A 16,517-nucleotide genomic window follows, 5' to 3' on the forward strand; every position below is an offset into this window, starting at 1 on the left:
ACCCCCACAAAGTACAAATGTATACTTTGAAAATTCAAAGTATACAGTTACATCCCACTAGTCTTGAAAACCCAGCTGTGCCAAATTTAACCAAAAACGGAAATATAATACAATATAGACAGTGTTTAATGGCTTGTGTTGAACATTGTTCACTCTCAGGCTTTTCTCCCAAATTATTACATCTCCGAGTACAAGGTTCCACAGCACCTAGTAATAAAGGTGCAGTGCAGCCTGGGGTTCACTTTTCTGTAGTCTTTTACCTGTCTTCTGCAACTTCCCCTTAAGAGCTTAATAGCATAGTAGAGCTATGCAAAGATCTTGGTATAGTTGGTATGGAAGTGAACAAAACAAATTAGCCTCTGTTTAAGAAAACTACAGAAATAAAAGCACTTGGGAAGTTGATGGAGGCAATATGTGGGTAGGATTTTTTTTCTTTGAGTCAAGTTTTACCTTTGTCATCCTTTCTTCCCTTCTCCCCTCTATCTCAGATGTTGGAGCATGCAGTCTAATTACTACCTCGAATTTCTTTCTTTCTGTGATCATTCTGGGTTTTTTCATTTTCTCCTTAGAAATTCCTCTGATCAAAGAAAGTGGTCTTTCCCTGATTAAATATGTGGTCATTTAGCTCAGTGGAGGCCAGCCTTTTTTTAGCACATGTGCCACAAATTAGGCCCACCCCCAGTGCCACTTCAATCCCCTTCCCTTGTCTGATCTGCTGCTCTTTCTTCTCCCTGCCCTGTACCCTCTGCCTCTGCTGGTGCTCTGGTCCCTGCTCCCTGCCTTATCTGCCTGTCTTTTCCTCCTACCATGTGCCACACTCAGAGGCTTCCCATGCCACTTGGCATGTCGCAAATTGGCCACCCGGATCTAGCCTATCTTTCCAATGCAACATTGTTCCTCTATAGTTGCTTCATAATCATGGAGGAAGCAAACGAGAGAAATCAGTGTTGTATACTACTGAGGGAAACAGCAGGGGAGTTGGGAGGCATTGTCAGTATAGAGGAAGCTCACACTCCAGTACTGAAGAACTGATGATTTTGAGGACTGGAGTAATAGAAGTGAAATTGTAATTCAAAGCAATAATTGCAAGGTTGTGCACTTAGACGGGTAACAAGACTTTTGTATAAACTGGGAGTTTCCAGTTTGACTGAGGAGAGAGACTCGAAGTTATTGGGGAAAAGATTTCCATGAGGGCAGGAAGTATTAACCTCATTGTTTGAAGCGTGAAGCCTCATTTGGAATAGTGTATATTGTTCTGGTCACTGATTTTTAAGAACGATGAGGTTAAATCAGAACACAGAGAAGAGCCACTACTATTTTGGGGGGGAATGGAAAGCCTGTCTGACAAGAGGAGACTAAGGTGGATTTGTTCAGCCAGCTAAACTGAAGGCTGAGAGGGAATATGATTATTGTCTAGAAATCAGAGAGGAACATCAGGAAGAAAAAAAGGCATTTAAACTAAAGGATAATGTTGGCACAAGGCCAATTGATATCCATTGGTACATTAATTCATTTAAGGCTGGAAATTGGGAAGTTTCTAATCATTAGAATGATAAGGTTCTGGAACAACCTGCCAGTATGAGTAGTGGGAGCTAGTTTTAAGATCGAGTACTGAAGGAATTAGCTGAGATGGCTGTCTTCAACATAAGGGAAACTGGACTCTGTCTCCCAGGTGGTGCCCTCTACTACTGTGTTCCAGGTTCCTATGTTACTAAAATAAAATATTTTTTAGAGTAGACTTTGCCTGATGAAAGCTTCTCTTGCTTCTGAAAAACATTATTAATTGTCTTGTGGTCATTTTCAGAATGAAGCAATGACTGGATCCCATACACAAAACAGGGTTTTCTCTCGGATCACCTTAGCATTAATGGAGGATACAGGGTAAGAATTATCAATGCGACAAAACATTAGTCTTCAATTTCCTGCTTAGACAGTGTAATTATTATGGAGTTTAATGCGCTTAGCCATGATGCAGTTGAATGCATACCAATTAAGTGATCAACTTCTAATATTACTATACTACATATCTTACCTTCATTTTTCTTCAGATACTGTATCTTGTTGAATGCCACCTGTTGTTTCTCTATCCAGAAGTACCCACCTGTGTGTGTTCTGGTTTTCTATTGTTAAGTTGTACCTTTAATGTCAATGTCTCATCTCAGATATCTATGGCTGATACTGTCCATTCGCTCTACTGACAGGTAGGGAAGGAAATTCCATGCCTGGAAGAAGAGCAGAATTGGGCCAGATATAACCTTTGGATTTGAGAGTGGGATTTTTTTCTTTATATATGTCGGCTTGTTAAGAGAAATACTGTTTTTGGCATATTTATTCTTTATACAGGGCCCTGCGTATCTCTTTCCATGCATAGATGATGACTACATTAGCAAGTTTTACAAGCTTATTCTTTAATTATGTGTAATCTTGCATTGTACTTATACAACTTGCTTTCTATGCCGGGGGGGTATAACCTCCTTGTTCATATACTGAAAACCTTAATATATAGATAGATAGTACCAAGTTATTTGAATACTCTTCTAGGGATTTATAAGTAGACTAGTTTCTTAATAACTGTGTTCCTATTTCCAAATATTTTGACAGCTGGTATAAAGCCAATTACAGCATGGCAGAGAAATTAGACTGGGGACGTGGTAAAGGCTGTGATTTTGTTATGAAGAGCTGTAAGTTTTGGATTGACCAAAAGAGACAGAAGTAAGAATGCAACCTTTGTTTTTTTTTAAACTTGATATTCATCTGCATTTGTCTTTGCTTAAAATTTAGCAGCCTCACAAGGTGTAGGTTTTGAGTGTTTATGAGCCTAACTAGTGAGTAGTGTTAAGTGTTGTGATCTCCTATATCAGTCTCAGTAGGTGGTGTCCTTTAAATATAAAGTATCAAAGAAATGTAAAGCTGGTGGGGCCTCAAAAGGTCATCAGGTCTCTCTCCCTGCTCTGAAGCAGGATCAGTATATCTAGTAATATTAAGATTCTCAGATGAAGAATATTCCACACCGTTCCCAAGTAGAGTTGCAGCCTTGCAAGTGCTGAGTGGAGCAGAATGATGATTGTCCATGTTCTGTGACACTCCTGCTAATACATCCCAGAATGAGATTTGTTTTAGTAACAGCATTGCATTGTTGCCTCATTCAATATGTGTCCTTTTGTAACCCTTTTCTTGGGATTTTCCTTTTCTCACAAACTCTCTACCAGTCATTTTCCATTCTATACTTTATATATGTGATTTTTCTTTTCTACAAGTAATGCTTTGTACTTCTCTACATTGAAGTTTATCTTGTTGATTTTTTTTTTTAACATTTTCTCAGATTTGCCAAGATTTGTTTTGAATTCATATGCCGTCTTCCAGATTCCTTGCAGATCCTCCCAGCTTTGTGTAATATGCAAATTGTGTGTGTGTCAACTGTCCTCTCAGTTTGATATTCCATAGAAAGTAATCTTATCAGTTGCACTCCCGGCTCATGGTAACTTCATACAGACTGTATTTCCGTGGTTTGCCTGCAGGAATGTCACGAGACAGCATCAAAAGCCCCTTACTAAAATTAGCCTTCTTCCCTATTAGCCCAGTTCCCTATTAACTGTTAGGCCAGGAATCCTATTTGGAGAAAATGGACATTTGTTGTTGTTTTTTCTTGACAAGTCCATGTTGGCTGATACTTCCCGCCACACCAACCCCATCCCCACACACACACTTTTGTGTGCATATATAAACTGATTGATGCATAACTTGTGCTGATCTTTTTCTGGGCACTGAAACTAGGCTGACTGATCTAATTTTCCCCAGCTGCCTGCTTTTTTAAGTAGATTCGGTACTTGCCCTATTCCAGTCCTTCTCAGACCGCCTGTATACTCCATGAGTTCTCTCAGACAATCGGTAATGGTTCAGTGACTGCTTGGGCTAGTTTATTAAGCATGCTTGGGGTAAATATCATAAGGTCCTGCTAACTTTTAAACCATTTAAAGATTATTCAGTCTGTTCTTTCTCAATTCTGCTCTGCCCCCCACCCACATTCTTGTTAGAACTGAGCGAAACGTGTTCAGATGATGACCTCTTATTCAAGCTAAATTAAAAGTGTATCGAATACTTCAGTATTTTGTATCAGGGCTTGTGCTTCCCTTTCCCATTTCCATAATCAGCCAGTACTTTTTACTTTGTCATCTTCATACTTGAAGTTCAAATTATAGAACTTGACTACTGTGACATCACCTTTCTCTTTTCTTTTTCACATTAGCCCAGGTCAATCTCTCTCTCTTCCATCGAGACCTGACATGTTGATGCACAGTACAGTGCTTTGTCCCTAAGTAAATGAGCTGTGACACTTCTGTATCCTTTTATGTATGTTTCTGAGAGTCATCCCAGCCATTCTCTGCCCTGCCCATGTAGCTTGCTTGTGTAATTATTCACTGTACTTTTATGTTAAGGGATAGCCGTGGTTAGGTCATGGGCAGCAGTAGTGAGCAAGTTCTGTTCTGTGGGTTACATACTTGCTCTCCCTTTCCATCTCAATTTCAAATTTCCTGTGCCAGCAAGCAATGCTGCAGGGTCTCCCAGGCAACTTGGTATGAGCCATGGGTTGGGAGCCATTATATGTGCATATGGAAAGCTCAGCAGGCTGCTCCCTGTGCACAGATGCACTCCCTTCCTCCTCAGGGTTTCGCCCTTGCTCAAGTCACTGTTTTCATCTTCTGTAGAATTATATCCCTGTTCCCATTTGGATCTAGTCTGAAGACCTTCACCAAGCTGGGAAGTTGGTACCTCATGGTGCTTTTTCCACTCTTTGCCTGCAACCCATGTCTGTCCAGTAATCCTACTTTGGGAACACCACTATAACACCTTCTGTGCAGTCATGCATTCACCTCCAGAATGCACATGGGCCTTTATCCTGAACTGGAAGCCCAGACAAGCATTACTGACTACTTGACCCCTGCCCCCAGAGCCTGGTAATCACTTTTGATCACCACAGGGTCATATCTGGTGTTGTTATTAGCGTCCGCATGGATGATTAGCATGAAGTAGTTGTCAGGTGGCTGGATGAGCCTTTGAAGGGAGGCTCTGACACCACCACCATTTATTCAAACTGTAATTAAACTTCCAGAATTCTGGAGCGTTCGTCTGGCTGGCTGACGGGACAGATTGGCAGGACAGTTAGTAGCCTCTTAATAGCCTCTCTCAATACTTCAAAATATTTCCTTTTTTTTAGGTGTCTTGATTTGATTGCCTTGAGGCTATTGTGATTTGCATTCGTTGCAGGATGTTTTGACAACTTACTGTGACAGTTGTCTTTCATTCTGGATACTGATTTTAGATTGTACACTTCTGTCACAGTTTTGCTTTTACTATCTTATAATGTTTTGGTTTGGTTTGGAAAATGGCCTGTGGTGGTTTACCTTCATTAAGTGCAATTAATGGTACTTTTAAACTTCTTGCTTACACCAAGTTAAGTCCATCTTCAAATTTGGGCCCCACTGTTTTACTCGCTCAGATATTTATATATTGTTGTGAGCTCACCACTCTCGCTCACGGGGGGCATAAGTAATAGTAACTCAGTTATGACCCGGTAGACAGAAGGCTTTGAATTAGAAAATATTGTGTTGGTAGGTATCAAGGTGAGTTTCCCGTGGTGTTCAGGATCAGCCTAATGACACTAATGAGCTTGGCAGCTAAGCAAGAAACCAATCAATGTCCATCTTACACGGGAGAAAATGGATAATGCCTTTTTAAAATCCCCTAGCAAAAGCAACTCCATATGAACAGTATCCAGTTTGACTGAGATTTTTTTTTCCACCCCACTTTTTTTTTTTTGAAGGAGGCAATTGGTGGCCCCGTATTGTGACACTCTGCGGAGTAACCCGTTGCAGCTAACTTGTAGACAGGACCAAAGGGCGGTAGCAGTGTGCAATTTACAGAAGTTCCCAAAGCAGTTGCCTCAGGAGTACCAGGTAAAATGCATCTTACTCCACTGAACAACTCAAATAATTTTTAACCAGGCAGTTGCTGTAAGAGGTGATTTTTTTTTTTTCTTTTAAGTCCATTCAGAATCATTTGTTGGAGACTTGTGTTGCTGAAAGTGTCATCCTTCAGAGGAGAAATAAAATGGGCATCTGAAATGTTATACTTAAGACGTGATTAACTGGTTAAACAGATCTTTAGTGACCTGGTCACACATTCCTTCAATTAATGGTGTGATAAAACCAGGTATAAGCAACAAAGTATTGCACAAAATTACGTGCACTAACTTTGTGGCTGGTTCCTGTGACTTCTTTAACTGAACACATGGCCAGTACTCCCAGCCTCCAGAGCACGTTCCCATGTACTCCGAAGACTGGGAATGCCGGTTAGTTGATTGGGGCTCCCAGCAGCAGGAGCACAATGAGCTCCCCCTACTGGGACCCCTGATCAGCTGACCAGTGTTCCCAATTGCAGGAGTGCAGGGTGGGCTAAGAGCTCGATTGCTAATAGGGCTTCCTGTCGTGGGGCTCACCGTGCACTCCCAGAGCTGAAAGCTCCAGTCAGCTGACAGGGCTCTCAGCCGCAGGAGCATAGCATGATCCCGGACTCCTCCTGCACTGCCAGTATGACATAATGGGGTCTGATGCTCAATCCCATAATCACACGTCCATTGTTGGGATCATGCATTACATCTCGTGCTGCCGCCTTTTTAACATCTGTTAGTGGCATGAATTCCTTATGGCAAATCAAAAAGACTGATAAGAATCTTTTTAAAGAGCACTGGTTTCTATCTGAGGTGGTCATTCCTCCCTATATTATGTTTCTTTGGGAGTTTTCTCTAAGTCATTTCTTCAGCTCCTTATCTCAAGTGTTGTGTAGTGACACTGTATCGCTAAAACAGGTGCTTCATTGTAGAGATGATTGTGACTGGTGGAGAAACCATTCAGACAGAGTATTCCCATGCACTCAGACCTTTAAAATGCATTGGAATCCCTCTGGTTCAAAGGCAGTATCTAATTGTAAGTGCCTATTACCACTGTCCATAGGCAGTACCCACTGTTGCTAGAAGTTTGTAATAATGATATTATTAATTAAAAACAAAGGATGCACTTTTCCTTGTTACACAAGGTGTTTCACTGTATGCATTTGTTTTGTTTTTCAGTACTTTGACAGTCTCAGTGGAGTACCAATGGAAGACTTGCCATATTATGGTGGCTCAGTAGAAATTGCTGATTATTGTCCTTTTAGTCAAGAATTTAGCTGGCATCTAAGTGGTGAATTTCAACGCAGCTCAGATTGCAGAATATTGGAAAATCAGCCAGGTGAGTTTCCACTGAAGTATGTTTCCAACATGTGGTCTTTTGTTGCTGGCTCACATGGATGGTTTTATCTTGATTCTTATACTTGCAGTTAAGGACCTGGGTCAGAAGACAGTTGGTTTTGCAGTGTTCAGTCCATGTTCTGTTGTTAGATTTGTTAAGTTGATCTTTTTTCCTTCCCTTCTTTATTCCCAACATGTCATTTCAGCTCCGTTTTTTGGGTTTTTTGTACAACTGGGGAAGACTAGGTTCAACATGTCTGATATTTTTCTTATGCATTCTTACGTAATTTGAACAATGTGATGAATTCTTATACTACTAACTTCTCAGTGGCCTTCTGGGACTCATAAACATAGCATACACGGCATCTGTGAGTGCTTAGCATGCTAGGAATTCATTTGCAGTACAATCAAAGGCCTGTTTATTCTAATATTAACAGCAATTGACTTATTCTTCTGGATACTAAATTATTCAAGAATGCATCATTCACAAATTGGTATCCTCTAATATTGCATGAGCAGTCTGAAAATAAGTCTTTTCTCTTCAATATTTCTGTTCAAGCTGCCCTTAAGAATATTGACTCTCTTGGCATAGCTTTAGAGAAGAACCATTATATCGTAAGTTTATGAACCCGAGTTAATTCTTTAGAAATGTGTTCTTCTTTTCTTTAGATCCTTTAAAAAATTACGGTGCAGAGAGATATGGCCCAAACTCTGTGTGTCTTATTCAGAAATCAGCATTTGTTATGGAACAGTGTCGAAAGAAGCTCAGTTACCCTGACTGGGGTAGTGGATGTTATCAGGTAAGTGATAGATGATATACAGTTTGTGCTGTGGGTTTAAATAGGTTAAAGATGCTTAACTGTGTTTTCCGTAATATCACATTGACCTCATCAGATCATCCAAAGGCTTTTGCCTGCTTTGAATTTTAAAGTTCTTCTTGAAAAAAACATGTAACTTAACCTAGGCACTAAAATGGAAAATAGCAAGCTAAAATTGGGTTAAGTCCACAGCTGGGGGAGAGCTGTATGTTGATCCTAACTCTACTACAGATTTACTCACTTAGTTTCCTTTTATGTTTCAGTTTCCACAATTTACATGGGAGACTTATGTTTCAGTTTCCACAATTTGCTTAAGTTTATGTTGGGAATCTGTCCCCACAGGAGTATTGAAGCTGAATTCAAGTTTGTGAATCAAATTGAATTTTGGAGGTGGACATGAAATTTGAACTTGGTCCACCTTCATCAACTTGGAAGGTGGAAGGCACTGGCTAGGTGTAGGGTTTCTTTCATAATTGCTAATCTCTGGGCTGTATCACTTAGGGTTCTGAAAGTTGGGTTGAAAGTCAGCACACTTAAATGTGTTCATAAAAAGGCACTGCCAGATTCTTTATTTGGTCAGCATAATCACATAGAAAAATACCACCAATCCTTAAAGATTCCTTGAAAGAAAATAGATCAAAATAACTAATTATTTTTAACTTAATACTATTTGTTTCCATTTCATCTCTGCTGTATGTGAGCCAAATATTTACTGGACAAATTAAAAACAAGTGTCTGATGATTAAACAGACTGAGACAAACTTTTGGTTTAATACACCAGACCTGACTGTGTTTCTTTATTTTAAGGTCTCTTGTTCTCCCCAAGGGCTGTATGTCTGGGTCAAGGACACTCCATACTTGTGCAGTCGCTCAGGCCAAGTATTAACCGTTAGCATTCAGTTGAATGGCTGGGTGCATGTTGGGAATCTGATTTGTCCAGCCTGCTGGGATTTTTGTGATTCCTGTCCTCCTGAACGGGATCCTCCAGCTTCTAACTTAACAAAGGTCACACAGATTGGTAGGTTGCCTTACAATTTGTTTGCATGAAACAATAGGGAAAGCACCCCAAAACTTTGAATATTTCTCTCTCTCTCTTTTTTCTTTTTTTAATCAGTATTGAAAAAGTGTCACCAGGGTTTGGCAGTGTGAGTAACTTCTAAAATAACTTGTGGGTTGCATTTTTGTGAATTAGAAAATCTAAACAACTTTTATCTTGCTATAAACATCTTTCTGAAAAGTCTACGTCTAACAAGTAAATAGGAAAGGGAGGGTCAGATCTTTTTTTATATCTGTTCTGTAATGCAGAAAACTTTGGGAGGAAAGGGAGCATAGTCAGAGTGGTTGCATCTTAATGCTGTTTGACCACATTTCCGCTTGTCTGTGGGGAGAGAACTATTTGGAACAAACCTGGCTGAAAGAGGGAGCCACTTCATGTGGTGTCTTGCATCCTCTAGAGGTCTGAATATGTCCCATTTTTAGTCCTAGTGGGATAGTGAATTAGCACTAGGGGCATGTGAAGCAGGCAGTATTTGATTCAAATTCGGCCAATTTGGGGGACAGCGATTCGATTCGCTGATTCAGATCACTGTCCTGATTTCGATTTGGCCGAATCTGAATATTCGAATCTGATTTCAGAATCAGCAATTCAGCCATAGACACAGCTTTATATGTTTTTCCTTTTTCTACGTACCTCGAGGTACCAGGTGGCTCATGAATGCTGAGATGGTAGGGCAGATGGAGCATCCCATGGCGGGGGGGGGGTCCACTGCCAAGCGTGCAGGGGACCCCCCACTCCTACCCCCACCCCGGCATGGTGATCGGCACCAGGAGGCACCAGTCACTGGGGGGGGTCCCCCATGCTCCTGTGGGGTGCTCCATCTGCCCCACCATCTCAGTGTTCACGAGCCACGCCTGGTACCTCGAGGTACGTAGAAAAAACATGTAAAGCTGTCTATGGTCGAATTTCTGCAAATCGAATTGGAGGTTTCCAGTTTGATTCGAAGAGATTAATGGGTCTCTCGATTCAATTTGGAGATTCAGCTGCCAAATTAAGACAAATCTCCTCCAAATCAGATCAGCAACTGAAGCGTCGCACAGCCCTAATTAGCACTTCTATCATTTCGCATGTGAATTTGACCTCACAGGGGTAACATCCCCAAAAATGTGAAAGACTACAGGGTTAGCTGTTTGACAGCAACAGGCGGTTTGACCTCGGGGATTTACAGCTTCCATGTTATAATAAACCAGTTACTTTTCTAAAATGGAAGTTGATAAAAGAAAGTAAAAACCTTCATGTTGTTCAGATTAGTGCCATGCTCCTTCTCTTGAATGCTGAAATTATTCCAGTGTCCCAGATTGGGGTAAGTACACCGTGCCCATGTAAACCTTTCCTCCCATCACCATGCTAGATTTGTCACCACTACTGTCCTTAATGTTTGTGCACTGTTGTTTGGACAACTGCTTTGTTCCATCCATGTGGCAATATTTCAGTGGTGGGATCCTATGACCCCAGCTGACTTCCTGCCCCTGGGGCAGGGGGCTTGACTCGATCTTCTGAGGTCCCTTTCAGCCCTAATGTCTATGAAATCTATTAAACAAACAGAAGTGGCTTTTAAAGTATTTAGCATGGTGCATACCGTATTTTCTTGCATGCAGCATGTTCCAAATAAAACGCGCATCTTTGTGTTTGGAAGGCAGAATGTAGAGAGAAACATTTTCCAAAGTCCTGGCCGACTATGACATAGAGTAAGTCCTCCTGGCAACAATGTGTCCAGAAAGTGTGGCACCAGGACTGATGCTAGCTACTGCATTCACACTGTCTTCTGGGTGCCACATTTCCCAGACACGCTGCTTCCAGAAGGACTTGCTGTGTGTCGCACAAGGTTAGGCCTCAGACCCTTGCAAAGGCAGTAGAAAGGCTGTTAGTTCTTTACTGTAAGTACCATAGTACTTTATACAAGTTCCTGTAGATAGGCTATTTTCATATCAGAAGCCTCATCAAGCTATTTCCAGCTTCAGGTACAAGCTACGGTGCTTAGCCAATAGCTACGGCTGCAATAGGATTAACAGAGCACTGCCCCATCTTGGCAGCCCTTTTGGCAACTGCATGGCATGCACCGCATCTCCAGGCTTGCTTTTTCTGAGAAAAAAGGGGGGGAAAAAAACAAAAGCCCAGCTTTCCCACTTAAACAAAAGTAATGTTCGTGTTTTATAGGGTGCTCTCTATAGATGTCTGGAACTGTTCATGAATGTTTTGTTTTACATTGTTTTATGTTTTTGTGTTATGATAGTATCACGCATTTTACTACAGATCAGTGGAAGAAAATTACTGAAAAGTTAGAAGGATGGGCCCCCCTGGAAAGTTCTCTTTTTACATTTTTAGTTATGTTTTTAATTTACATATGTTTGTATCTCAGTCTAGTTTATAAGTAGTAAGGAAACAGACTTTTTTTGAAAGCCTGAGACATCAATCTTTGTAATGCTTATTCTTTCCACCTTCCTCTTTAAATGTCCTTTTTTGCCATACTATTATATACACTTTTGGCCCTCTTCTAGTTGGTATTTCTGAAATGGTAGATATAAGAAGTATATTGTGCTGCTTCTGTCTCAAGAGCTAGGCACACATTGACAAAGTTCCTCGCCTTTAAAAGGCTAAAATGCTTTATTATAGATTAGCCTACTTCTAAGTGCATAGCTTAAATATATTCTTGTTTTTCTCTATTCCAGATCTATGCTCCTGTTCCTCAAGCCTGGTGGTAACCCTCTGGTTGTTGATGGCTAACTTGTTCCCTCTGCTAGCTGGATTCTTCCTGTGTGTGTGGAGCTAGGTGTGGATAAAAATGTACTCCAAGACACACAACCCTCAGGCTGCAGTCCTCAAGTTAGAGTACAACCATAGAGCAGCACGCTGTCCACACCAACAGCGGTCTCACATTGAACAAGCCGTTCGTTGTTCTGTCTCAAGACAGGTAGCTCTACTGATTGTAGCCAAGGAGATGCTGATAGCAGCAGCTAGGTCATCGAAAGAAGGGCAAAGTTTACTATGTCATCTCAACAAGTGCCAGTATTTTCTGAATTCAAATTTTTTAATTTTGACGACACTAACAACTTTGGGGATCAAGGGTGCTGGTTATATTCGGGAACCTGGCAACTATGTCTATGAAACCTATGAACTCAATTGTTAATGGCAAAGATGTGAAACATGAACTTTTCTGTAATGCAGCTTGGGTTTGGTTTTGTTAAACCTTTTATGTGAGTGATAGCAGGGTGCTTAAAAGGACATCCTCAAGCTAGAGATATACCTCAGTGTTTCTTTAGTCAAAAGCCATGTACAAGGTCAGTTGTCATCACTGCTAGTAACTGTGGCTCAAACAGGCTTTTACTGTATTTCAGTTTACAGGAAAAAAAATAAGACTAGTTTGATATGGGATTGCTTCCAAAATTTCAATTTGTGCATTGCAGCTCAATGAATGGATGGTATTTGTTGTTCCTGATGCGTCTGATCCCTTGCATTCATTTAAACTCTTAACAGATGCACAAAATGCATTTTTTTTTGTTTAACAAAGGAAGCATTTTAGAAATCCCACTCGTTTCATGTGTGCCAATCCTGATGCAAAATTTGATGCATTAGATATTTTAATCGTCAGGGTAATTCATCAGGCTATTACACTTTTGATACCATGTTCACAATATTTCACTCTACTTCTGTAGCTTTTATCATTTAAGTTCAGTAACTCCAGATGCCAGATCAGGATGAGGTTTTTTTTTAGTTGCACTATGTGGTTCTTTGCCTACAGAGCAATGAAATAAGGGAGGCTTATTCTGCATGTGAATGTAGAGGGTTGTACTAGAATTTCACTTTCCATTGGGAAAAAGTTAGGGGTCGCCACTGTAGTCTTAAAGGAATAATGTTGGTCTTTTTAGATCAAAACACGACCAGTGTTCCCGCCCCCCCCACCCTAAAAAATTCCAAAAAACAAAAGAAATGCCTGGCTCTTTTGATGGACATGTAGCAGATCTCTGACATTGTACTAGATGTGCAAGTATCTAAAATAAGGGAAGGCAAACAACTACACTTGAACCGCACATGGCCAAATTGTGCTCCTATGGCACACCTGCTGGTGGTGGCCAAAAGCTATTAGATCTAAGACTTGATTAGACTTGTTGCTCTGGCAGTCGCTGCCCTTCCAATCTTCAGTGCTAGATGGAGATACAAATAGCTCTGGCTTAGAACAAAAGAGCTCTAAGGCTGGCCCTGTTCAGCACCTGCCCTGCTGGTGGTTGTAATTTTAGAAAACTGTTTGTGGCAGCTGTGAGGGAGCTGAAGTGCTAAGGTGGAGCATAAATCTCCAATCCTTCCTTTCCAGTTCTGCACTCTGGCAATGGATCTGCTTGCTCCCTTTTATTAAGACAGGGAAATGGGGTGAAATAAAAATCCTTTGGCTCCTGGTGAATGATCAGTAATTACCACTGGAGACATGTGAATGTTGAGGGAAAACCTTTCTACAGAAGGATTTTTTGTAATGCAGCCGAAGTGAGGCCCCCAAGCTTCCTAAGACATTTAAACTTAAATTAGGCTACTTCCCTTCTGACTTGATTTTGCTTTAAATTATACAAGGCCTAGATTAGCCTTATAATCTAAGGGTTTTTTTAAGCAATACAATTAGGGATCAAATGCTTTAAATATGCACAAATTAAAATTTAAGAAACACTGAAGAGAAGATGAATAGAGACTGAATAGATGAATTAGACGCTGATTATTTTGCTATATAGCATACCTGAGTCAACTACTAGTGTGGAATGACTTCAAAAATTTCTACTGGTCTGAGAAGACTACTTCAGTCCCAGAGATCGATACTGTATCCTTTTGTCTGTTGTGCAATAATAGAATTTAAATAGTATCACACAACAATGATGCTTTTGATACTTGAAAACTTCTGGGGGTTGTGGGTTTGTTTGTTTTTCTTTCCCTTGGTGTAAAATATTTGCACTGTCTCAAATTTCTGATTCACTTTGTATCTGTTAAGCATTTTTACTAGTGTTAACTTATTGTACTTGGCATTTGATATACCCGTCTGCTCTGTGTTCATGTGAATCTTGTTGCCGTTGAGTGAATAATCTTGTTTTCAGTTAAGCAGTTGTCTACCTTGAATTTTCATGCTCTCCCCAGAGGATTAAGTAAAACCTGAAAGCTGGGTTGGGATGTTAGTGCGTGCCCACTTCTGCATCGTATCCTGTAAGCGGTGAAAATGCCTATAGCTGTATTGTATATACGGAGAAAGCTTTCCTACCTTTCAGAGCACTTGCGGGCAGGGCTGACAGTATGTGCTGAGTAGCTGCTATAGTGTATCTAATGAAGTAAAAAAATAATTGCCTTAATAATCTGAGATTTCAAGTTCTGGTTTCTGAGTACATGCAGCGGTTAAGGATCCAGCTGGCAGTTGCAGAACTGGAAATTAACTGCCTGGAAAAATATACTTCGGTTGATTAAATCAAACACTTTGTGCCCTGTTAGTAAGCGAAAATTGGTAGCCCCATTGTAGCTGAGGGACAGCAGATGGGTGTATTGCGATCACCCGTAAGGTGAGAGCAAAGAGGTGCCTGTCAATAAATGGGAATAGCTCTTCTCTCTTGGAAGACATAACTGACTACCTCAGTTCGATATTTTCTTTTGGTTTAATTTTTTTAACATAGTTTTAACTTTCAAATCTCAAAGTGAGTTAGGTAAAAATGTGGCTCAAGTTTTTAAGAGCAGGATTTAATCCAGTAGGAAGCATAAGCCATTTCAGGATGCAGAGTGTGGCTGGAAGTTGTGGTTTAAAATCATGTCAGTAGCCTCATATGTAGTCTCCCCAGTGAAATGTGTGTTGCTGGGTTTTAGTAACCTGAAGGCAGCTACTCTGGTTCTCTGGTTGCACTTATTGTGTGATGAACTTACTGCATTTTTTGTGTAAATACAATTTCAACCATATCCCAAGTAGGCATTAATTTATTCTCCAGAACAGGTAGCATTATTGCCAGTTTTCTTCCTGGTGTAGCAAATAATTTATTTGGCTTATTGTAGCTGAGCCTTCTTGATTTAATACAGAAATGTACAGAATATTTTATTTTATAAAGTACCACTTATTTACCTAAAGGAAGAAATGCCACAGCTCTCAAAGGGGTTTGAGGGTTTTTTTTTCTCCCCTATTTTAGATCCAAGACACTAATTGAAAGACACTTATATTAGGTAGGAACATGCTAGTGGTGCTGATTGGAAAGAAGTAGAGAGAAGCAGGGGAAAAATAATTCTTGGTCAAAAAATATGTATGTAATTAGGAAAATTCCCTAGCTCATCAGGCAGTTCTGCCTTCACTGAACGAGCTGAGCTCCTGGGAGGACTTTGAGGCCTGGATCTGTAGCAGGGATGTAAAGAGTTTTGTCCTGGTGTTTTCTCTGACTGTTGGTACAAGGTAATTGGGGTTTTTTTATATGGACTAGTAAATTAGAAGTAAGCACATCATCTAAAAATAAGACAAGTTAGTTGTCCTTTATATGTGAAGGACAGTGCCTCTTTTCAAATATTTCCTGTCCTTCTGAAAATCTTTTCTACTCAAACGTATCTTTTAGTGAAGTTCAACAGGCATAGCTCCGTCTTAAAATTTCCTATTGATGTCACATTAGTAGACTAGCTGATCAGTTTAGGACTCTGACCCTGAAAAATGAAGTCAGTGGTTTTTGACATCAATTTGAGGGTTGCCTGGATATAGCACTTTGCGGGATTAGGGCAATATAATATGTGTATATAATACACTGCGTTCCTACAGTCCACTTTGGTGTGATCTACAGCATCACGCTTCTGTAGTACAAATGGCGGGTGGGGGTTGGGTTGGTTTTTGGGTTTTTTTTAACATAAAGCTTATCCTCAAAATAGAAGTAACGTTTTGGATGAGAGAACTGACTATGACATTAAGCATGAATGTTTCCTATTTTGTTACAGAATGTAAATATAGAATAAATTATTTTACATTTTTTTTATGACTGGAATTGAGACGCAAGGGCTAACTTTTGTTTGCAGTCTTTATCGAGTAGAATATTTTATTTTCGTGTGGAAGGTACTGCCAGCTTAAATAATTGGAAAGTTCTTGTACTTCAATAAAAAAAAAAAAAATCTTGTCTAGAAAATGGTGGCATCTTAAATCATCGAATCATAGAAAATGAGGGTTGAAGGGACCTCAGGAGGTCACATCTAGTCCAGCCTCCTGCTCAAAGCAGGACCATCCCCAACTAGATCATCCCAGCCAAGGCGTTGTTGAGCCGAGTCTTAAAAACCTCCAAGGATGGAGCTTCCACCACCTCCCTGGGTAACCTGTTCCAGTGCTTTAACACCCTACCTATGAAAGAGTTTTTCCTGATATCTAACCTAAACTTCCCTG

General features: G+C 40.4%; 1 protein-coding gene across 1 annotated transcript in view; it reads left to right on the forward strand.

Moving 5' to 3' along the window:
• LMLN (leishmanolysin like peptidase) overlaps nucleotides 1-16,114 on the forward strand; it is a gene marked incomplete at its 5' end in the record, with an annotated part of 34,968 nt that extends 18,854 nt beyond the window's left edge. The window contains 7 exons of the mRNA XM_019522805.1: nucleotides 1,805-1,881; nucleotides 2,602-2,712; nucleotides 5,822-5,954; nucleotides 7,127-7,286; nucleotides 7,955-8,085; nucleotides 8,911-9,121; nucleotides 11,830-16,114. Coding sequence (XP_019378350.1) covers nucleotides 1,805-1,881; nucleotides 2,602-2,712; nucleotides 5,822-5,954; nucleotides 7,127-7,286; nucleotides 7,955-8,085; nucleotides 8,911-9,121; nucleotides 11,830-11,930 — 924 coding nt within the window. The remainder of the gene's footprint in view (nucleotides 1-1,804; nucleotides 1,882-2,601; nucleotides 2,713-5,821; nucleotides 5,955-7,126; nucleotides 7,287-7,954; nucleotides 8,086-8,910; nucleotides 9,122-11,829) is intronic.
• Between the last annotated feature and the right edge of the window lie 403 nt (nucleotides 16,115-16,517).

This window comes from Gavialis gangeticus, unplaced genomic scaffold (assembly GCF_001723915.1).
Source record: "Gavialis gangeticus isolate Ggan-Ray unplaced genomic scaffold, GavGan_comp1, whole genome shotgun sequence".
In the NCBI taxonomy this organism is placed as follows: Eukaryota; Metazoa; Chordata; order Crocodylia; family Gavialidae; genus Gavialis; species Gavialis gangeticus.